This window comes from Phaethon lepturus, unplaced genomic scaffold, assembly GCF_000687285.1.
Source record: "Phaethon lepturus isolate BGI_N335 unplaced genomic scaffold, ASM68728v1 scaffold52855, whole genome shotgun sequence".
NCBI lineage: Eukaryota > Metazoa > Chordata > Aves > Phaethontiformes > Phaethontidae > Phaethon > Phaethon lepturus.
Window position 1 is genome coordinate 23775 of NW_010543682.1, and position 8344 is coordinate 32118.

Consider the following 8344-nt stretch of genomic DNA (forward strand, 5'->3'; position numbering starts at 1 on the left):
CCTGTCTCCCCTCCTCCATAGCACTGTGTCCAGGCACCTGGAGTGGTGGTTCTTGATGGTGGTTGTTACCAGTTTAGTTCTTAAAGCTGAGGACTGCTCTATTAATTTTCAAAAGAATGTGATACAAAGAAGGTGTCAGGAAGAAAGAACATCATGAAAACAGGATAAAAAGTTAAAACAGCCTATTTTATTCTAAACCAAGTGCATACTTCAGAACATGAATTCTTGAGTAACTATGAAAATATGCTTTATGTATTGGCATCCTTAGATAAGATTCTGATCGTCTCTGTCCACTATTTTCTCATATAATCACGGTGTTTTGCTGTTAGAAAGGTAGTATCCTGTAGTTGCCCACCAAGAAACCTAAGGTCTCTAGTCTTCCCTTTGAACATCTGTTTTCAAATGTTTCTCACTATCATTTAGCTCTGAAAGTCATCACCTTATTGAGCAGGTTCCAAGTGCCCAGAACCAAACCTGTGCATACAACTATTGTGGCAGGCCAGAAACCTCACCTCTGTTGCAACTCATGTCTGCTTCCATTAAAATATTAGTTTTACTGTTTGCATTTCTTCAACTGTTTTAGCATACCTATTAGCACATCTGAAAACATAGATAAAAATCTTGGTTAAGAAGATCTGGTATTAAAAAAAAAAAGTCACAAATACTGAAGCAGACCTTTTGAAAACATTTATGTACTGCTAGGCCTGCTTTTCAGTGAGTTGCTGACATTTCTCAATATTCACTTTACCCTACTTATGATTTTTTTTTTAATGTCTTACTTTTGCCATTCACTGATTGAATTTTACTAAAAATTTACTTTTAAGTGTTCATTCTTACATTGTCATAATTAATTATTTGGCAAAGCCAAAAACTCTGCGTGAGAAAATAAGTTTTATTCTCTATTGTTTAAACAAATTTGATGCGTTCCCTGAAAGCATGTGTGCTCTTTAAAACACTGGGATAACAAAACATATTTCAGCTAATTGGAAAGAGGATGTAATTACAATTAAACTAATTTTTCCTGTAATCTCATCCAAAAACTGAGCTCTTTTTAATTCCCTTCTTTGTTTCCCTACTGATGAGGGCAACATAACAGACCAAATCCCTTGTGTAATTTTGACTGCTGGGCTCTCTGTATCTGTGGCACAGCAGTGTTCTCGTTCAGGGACCTACCTAGGTAGAGCTCCCACTGCTGTCGGTGTCATTGCAAAGGAACACTTGTGAATTGATTATTCTTTTCTTTCTTATTTATTTTTCATAGTGACACATCCCTAGGATACGTCTGCTCAAGAAATTAATAAGTCTAGGGCAATATCTACTGTTAAAAGAATAGGTCTGAGGTGGATAGCGTTACTGTGCAGGCAGGGATCAGGCATTTCTACCACTGGAACGAAAATATGCTCTAAGGTCTTTCTGGTTTTTGCTACGTGGACTGATGTGATGATGATTATGTCTGCATGTTATTTTTCAAGCAGACACGCACTTGCTTTGTCTGGACCCTAAGCTGATCAAAAGCTTTGCAAATGGAATTAGTGCTGTCCTGAGCTAATAAACCCTGCCTTACAGGCATGTATATTCCTGTGGCCTCAAGTCAAGCTTAGTGTGAGAGCAGAGCAACCTCACACTTGCCTGCCAACCATTCGTAGACATAGCCTGAATCTGGTCTTTACTTCTGCTGGGACTGGCACAGCAGCTGTTCAGTGGCAGGCCCTGTAGTAGTACACTTAACCATTGACAGGGCCATAGATGGTCATTTGTGTTATGCTGTTGGCTGGGCACATCACCATGTGACTTGGCACTGAAAATAAAAAAGTCCCAAGACAAGACACTCTGACTTGCTTTCAGCACATGTTGGGTAAACACAGGACTGGAGACAGCTAAGTTTCTTCTGTATTCAACACATCATTTAGAATACTAAATTTCCCCCATTCTTTTTTAGCGTTAGCCTCTCTGTAATTAAATGAAAAAATTATTGGGGGTGATGAAGATGGTAAATAAAGTAAGTAGTATTTGTAAATAATTTTAGAGGCACCAGACAGTAGGTCTGCAAATAGTCAGTCTAAAGATACAGAATGAGCTGACAGTAGTAATCTTACAGGTCTTTGTCCTTCCAGTCAGAGGTGACCTGAAGTGTTTCCGTCATCAGCTAAAAAAGTCAGATGATGATGGGAACTAGAATTGTGTTGCGTTAGCCCACTTAGGGGAAGGAGACTTCTGTGTAATTTAGCAGAAGTCAAAGAATAAGGTTCAGCCTGTGTTCTATGGAGTGAAAAGTTGAACTGATGGGGATTTAGAGTCTCTATTGCCAACATTAAAAAATGAATTATAAAATTTATAAATGAACTGCAGCATTTTGATGTTCTTGTTGCTGATTTAATTAAAAAAGAAAATGCCATCTTCTTTTAAATACTGAAATATGTATTGTTGGTAAGATGATTGATGTATCTAGAATTGAACCATCTTTATGACAAAAAAGAAAAAAGCAACTGTTAAATATAAATAACTGATTTTTCAGTTTTCTGTCCTAAACAAGCTTGCTCCCGTGTTTCTTGTCTAAACAGTCTCCTTTAGCCTGAGATCATAAGCAGAATTATTGTCAGAAGACATTTTCTGGGAAATGTGGATAGTTGGAATATCAAAATTAATTTTAGAGTGGAAAATATGATGATACTACCATTTCTGATTTTGTTGCTACCAACAAAAGTATATTGTTGTGCCAGAATCATACGTTCATATGCCATGCATTAAGCAGACAGCTTCTAAAGTTTCTGCTTAAATGACTTAAATTATATATAAACAATGACACACTTGTATATAATAAAGTATTTATATATTAAATATACAGAAAAGGTATATGTGCATATGCTGAAACTTTGTGGACATCTGGAGTATTGAGATAAAGTTATGATTTCCAGCTGGAACATGACAATTTTTAACCAAGTCAGTCTGATGTATTTTAAGATGATAGACCACATAGTTAATTTTGATCTCAGTGTCATTCAAACAACTGTATTGTGGACAAAAAAAAGCCAGTGCATGGTCTGGTTTCCTTCCCTGCTAAAGATTTTGGCGTTTGTGGTTTGGTTTTTTTTTTTTTTTTACTTTCACTTAATTAACATTTTTGAGTGCTCCTGCATATTAGTTTTTTAGTCTTTACTGTTCTGCTAGTGAATGTCAGCATTTCTAAAAGAAGCTCTCATTTCCATTTGAGCTGATAGTACTGCAATTAACAGTTCCTCAGAACTGCATTCAGTATCTACTAAGGTATGCCTCAGGACCTACAGTTAAGAATAAAGCCTGGGGGAAAAAAAAAAACAGTGGGACTAAAGACATGGGGAAGCTCAGTTCACCTTTCCTTAGGTTACAAATGTTCCTGGGAGTCGTCTTCGCTCATCTACAGATACATGGATGGTTCTAACACAGAAGCTGGTTCCTAGTCTCCAAGTACCTCATTAAAAGTATGGCAGTAATTAGGTCTGTCTGATCGGCCCACAGAGACTATGGCAGAAATCAGGGCTGCAGTTGTCACTGGGTAAATGTCTGAGGCTTATTGTTGAAAAAGGGCCATTGAATGACATAGGCAAGAAATTAAAAGAAACCTCCTTAAGGACTTAAGCGTTTTATCATTACTTTTATTATCTTGATTGCTCCTTTAAAATATCCTAAGCATCTTCAAATTGTGTTATAGTTTACTTTTTTTAAGAATTGAAGGTTCTGTTAACTACTGTTATGCATATACTTTTTTTCTCCCCTTCTTGAGCTCAAAGAACAGACTCCTGTAGCAATGTTTTAGCTCTGAAGAAATAGGGCTATTCAATTCAAACAAATGCTTTGAACTTTCCCTGCCTTCTGATTTTCCTAGACCATAGATCAGTGGAACTTTTACCTCCTCCCCAACCAACGCTGCATGTCTGATCATCTTTTTGTCTATTTTTCCTTCCTACAGGGACCCTATAAAAATACAGCAGCTGCAGAACCAAATTCGTCTGGAGCAAGAAAGTGGCCAGTGGTATCGTCACCAACAGCAACCTGATCATCATCAGCACCCTCCCTCTTCTCCTTCCTTTCCTCCTCCCCCCTCTTTCCAGGAGCTTGAGTCCAGCCAGTTTGTCACCTCTCCTGTGCCAATGAGTATTCTTAACTCTCATACCTCCCCAGCCATGCAGTCTTCCAGCTCCTTCAACTATGCTCGGCCTAAGCAGTTTATTGCTGCTCAGAACATCAGCCCTGCTTCAGGTTATGTGACTCCATCTTCAGGATCATCTACATCTAGCCTTCCTTCTCCTATGTCTCCAACTGCTTCTCAGAAACAGTTTGGGAGAGTGCCTGTTGCCCCTTTCTCTCAGCAGTTTGCTCCAGAAGGGGAGTATGCCTGGTCTCCTTCTTCTCCATCCCCTCCACCCCCACCTCCACCGGTCTTTAGTCCAACCGCGACGTATCCAGTGTGCGATTCCTTTCCACTTCCACCTCCTCCACCCCCTCCTCTTCCCTCGCTTTCTTCACCTTCCCACAGCCTGTCTCCAACTCCCAGATTTCCTAACTCCGGCCAGTCTCCAGCAGCTTTTCTCAGCTCCATGCTGCCATCCCAGCCACCACCCATTTCTGTCAACTCATTAGGCCTTCCGAAAGGAGTGACGCCTCCGTAAGTATCAGCTAATGAGCTTATTGAGTATGACTGTAATGAAGACTGTAGTGAAGATTATTGCACTTGCTTCATTTTATACTTTTCTAGCGTCCTTTGCTGTTACCTGCTACCTGAGAGGGAGAGATGTGTGAATTATTTTGCAAATGCCTCTGTGCTAGAGTTGTGATATAGTTTTCTAACCTTCACAGAAGTGAGATTCTGAAAGAGTCCTACAGTAGGAACATAAAAGAGGAGAAGCTAAAGCCTTAAATTGAGGTTGATGAAAATATGAAAGCAGCAGCGAAAGGCTCTGCATGCCCAGGGTGGTGGAAGGAGATCCAAGAATACCCTTCTCATGACCCATTTTTTTTTTTTTGAGTCACATACTCAGTGATATCTGCAGTCTATATTCCGATTATGTCTGCAGGTAGAGAAATACCAAGTAAAGAGAGCATTGTTCAGAAGTCCCTATAGCTTTGTGATACTTAAAGTATAAGGTATTAAAGTATACACCTGACAACAAAGTGGTCATAACAATATATTGACTTTTGGCTAGGGTTTTTGTTCCGAGGAAGTTTGGAAAAGGGTTTAGGAGGGGATTTAGAAAAGCAGTGCATAAAAACAAACAGAATCCCTCCCCCTAACAACTCTGCATACTTGTTTTCCCCTTTTGTCTTCTCTAAAGGCCAAAATAGTATTTTGGAGCATGTCGGCTCCCATCATAGATCAGTTTGTCTTTCCACTGGCACTAGACTCTCATTCCATCCTTAGAGAACAAAGAGACATACTGAAGAACAAAAATGAGAATAGCTGTATCCAAGGCTTATTTATAACTTTGTCTAAAAGTTTGTCTAAACATATCTACGGTATCTAGGTGACTTGCTCAGATACATACCGTTGCAGTGGGAACTTCTGTTATTTCAGTCCAGGATATGAAAAGGAAGAGAAGGAAGAAAGCAGACAGATATCAAAGTAATAAATCATGCATATGCTTTAAAAAGCATTTCTTTATCTTGATTTCTGTCATATGGCTCATTATGGAGTCTGGCCATAAAATAGATTTAGGAGAAAAATGAATAAACAGTACAGTTTGCCCTTGCACTCATAATAGTTGTGATTTGCTGTCTTACTGTGTCCTTTGCACTGGCTGAGTTTCTCTATTGATACTGACTGCTGAAAGTTGCATGATTAATTTACTGACAGCTTGACAGGTAAGCACAGCCCTCAAAAACCTGCACTTACCCCCGATTCTTCAGGAAAGGCTGTAGTGCAGCTACATAGTTCTGGATGGGAACTGGATTCTCTTTCAAGGTCCCTTCTGTGTGCTCTGAGGGTGACAGCAGCAGCTCGAGACCCTGCTGTGGCCCTCTGTCCCTGTTATGCTACCTTCACGCATACATGTTCTCTCTTGAGGCATTAGCTGTGTTCTTCCTCATTCCCTTCGATCTTTGGAGAGACACCTCTGCAAGGATGCTTCCCCCTTCCCCATGCCCCTCGCTTCCCCAAGCCCAGCAGCCAGGTTGGGTGTGCACGTGACGGTGTGTGTCTGTCCCACCGGGACAAGGTAGCAGCCTCAGGCTCTGGGCTGAGGATGAGCTGGCTGGCTGTTTGGCCTGCATTCCCTCAGGAAATGTAGTCCAGATGGGAGCTGGATCATGTTAACCATAATGAATATGTGTGTGTATAATTTATGTGTGTATATATATACACATATGTGTGTGTATATATCTATATATATACAATGAGCATTTGTCATCTGAATTATAACATTAAAACATGGTAAAAGATGTACTGTGTGATGCAAAAAACCCCGTCTATTTTTATGAATCTTTGATTCCAGTTTCTCCTTTGCCTCTCCTTTTTGATTTCACTGTGTAGGTTACCAATGTCTGGTGTGTCTTGCTGAGTAAACCATTCTGTTTCCCATCATTCTCATACCACTCCTGAGCAATTCTTCCCTTTGCCTGGCTTCCCCCCACTGCTTTTGGTCTTTTCTGCTTTGTGCTATAGTCTCAGTTCTTTTTTTCCTTCACCTTCACTTTTTGCTTCTTTTCCCTTGTCTTTTGCTCCATCCTCATAAATAGTCTTTTCTTGAACACATTTGTCTGTCTGAGATGTTGTAGTTTTTGAGCCACTGACAGTGTTTTTCTGTGACCTCAGGCTATACTCTCACCATGATCTCCAAGATCCATTGATTGAAAAGGATGCTACTGTTTCTTGACTCTCTGCTGTACAGACTGGGTTCATTGGAGCATTTTACAGTTTTGTTTCAGCTCAGCATCTAAAATGCTAGTCAAGCCATTTAGCTTTGTCTCTGCTTTTTGATGAGTCATATAGTAGTGATACTGAGAGTATGGTAGCGGGTTGCTGAAAGTGAACTAGGCAGAGTTTGAAACACCTTTCATGGATAGGAGGTACATTTTTTACTAGAGACTCCAAATACCATGTTTGAAGTGGTAGGATTTCCTCTTTAGACAATAACTTTATGATTTATTATTCTATTTTAACATTAGTGGAAGTAGAATTAGACCTGTCATTGCATTTAGATACTTCAACAATTTCGTATCAAGTGCTTCTAGCAGATAAAATGTTCTTGAAACAGTTTTCCTGTCTGTTTTCAATGTTTTCATGGCTCCTTTCTCTTGCCTTGTCTTTTTTGTGTATTTCAGGGTTGGTAATTCACTGTTCATATTATATGGTCTTTTTACCACGGTTATTTACTGTCTTCTCTCCCAGGCATGGGTACTGTGACACTGATAGCCAAATATCTGAAAGAAAACAGTAAATATTTAGCCTTGTCAGAGTCTCTTGTAATTAACAAAAAACAGTGTTTGGCAGAGTAAGAAAATCTGCAATCTATTTTTATAAGTTATACATCTTGATATACTGTGGAATTTATCGAATAATTTTTAATTTTTCATACATTTCAATGATATTTTCGTTACTACATCTTAGCACAATTACAGAGCTGCTCCTCAGAATCAGTACTAAGTAGGCATCATTCTTATTTTCTTCAGACTGCTTTTGTGGTAGGAGCAGAATAAAGGTAAAGTAATAAGCATTGCAGGTGGAGATAATATTTTTTGGAGATGTTCAAAGGCAGCATCAGTGAAGTTTTCTGTAAAATAGAAGACGCAGTGGTTGTATACAAACCAACAGTCTTCATTTCTCCTCGTGGAGTCAGACCTTCCCTCCCTCAGCTTTCTTCAGGAATTTCCTTCCCAGTGTATGTATCATCTTTGTTCTACTTAAAAGAGAAATTAATCCAAGGAGGTGTTGTGCCTCTTGTTACATAAGAGGTCGGACAAAACATTTCTAATTCTCTCTTCCATCCCTGTACTCTGTGAGGCCATGAGCAGTAAATACCATGCTAATGTTTCAGCTAAGTTGACGTTTTCCTTGGTTTTGGACCCCGAGACTCCACAGAAGTGACAGCATTATCTAAACCAGTTGGATCAAACTAATTCTTTCCAGCTGATAGATTTGGAAACATTGCACTGGGGTGTTTTTGTTTGTTTGGGGTGGGTTTTTTTGTTGTTTTTTAACAACACGTAGTCTTACAGCCTTGCCTGAATCGTGGGAATAGCTACTTGTGAATATACTATGTTTTATTTGGACATCTGAAACATGGAAACAGCTTTGTGTCATTAATACTTACTAATTCGGTCTTCGGGGCCGGTCTTGTTCAGAATCTTTATTGATGATCTGGATGAGGGAATT

The 8344-nt window shown here is 39.3% G+C and overlaps 1 protein-coding gene across 1 annotated transcript; it reads left to right on the top strand.

The window, feature by feature from the left end:
- Positions 1–3946: 3946 nt before the first annotated feature.
- Positions 3947–4642, top strand: LOC104621817 (palladin-like; the record flags this gene model as incomplete). Its single annotated transcript, XM_010288402.1, has 1 exon — positions 3947–4642. A coding segment is annotated over one exon (696 nt), but the record flags the coding sequence as incomplete, so codon positions are not given.
- Positions 4643–8344: the final 3702 nt, after the last annotated feature.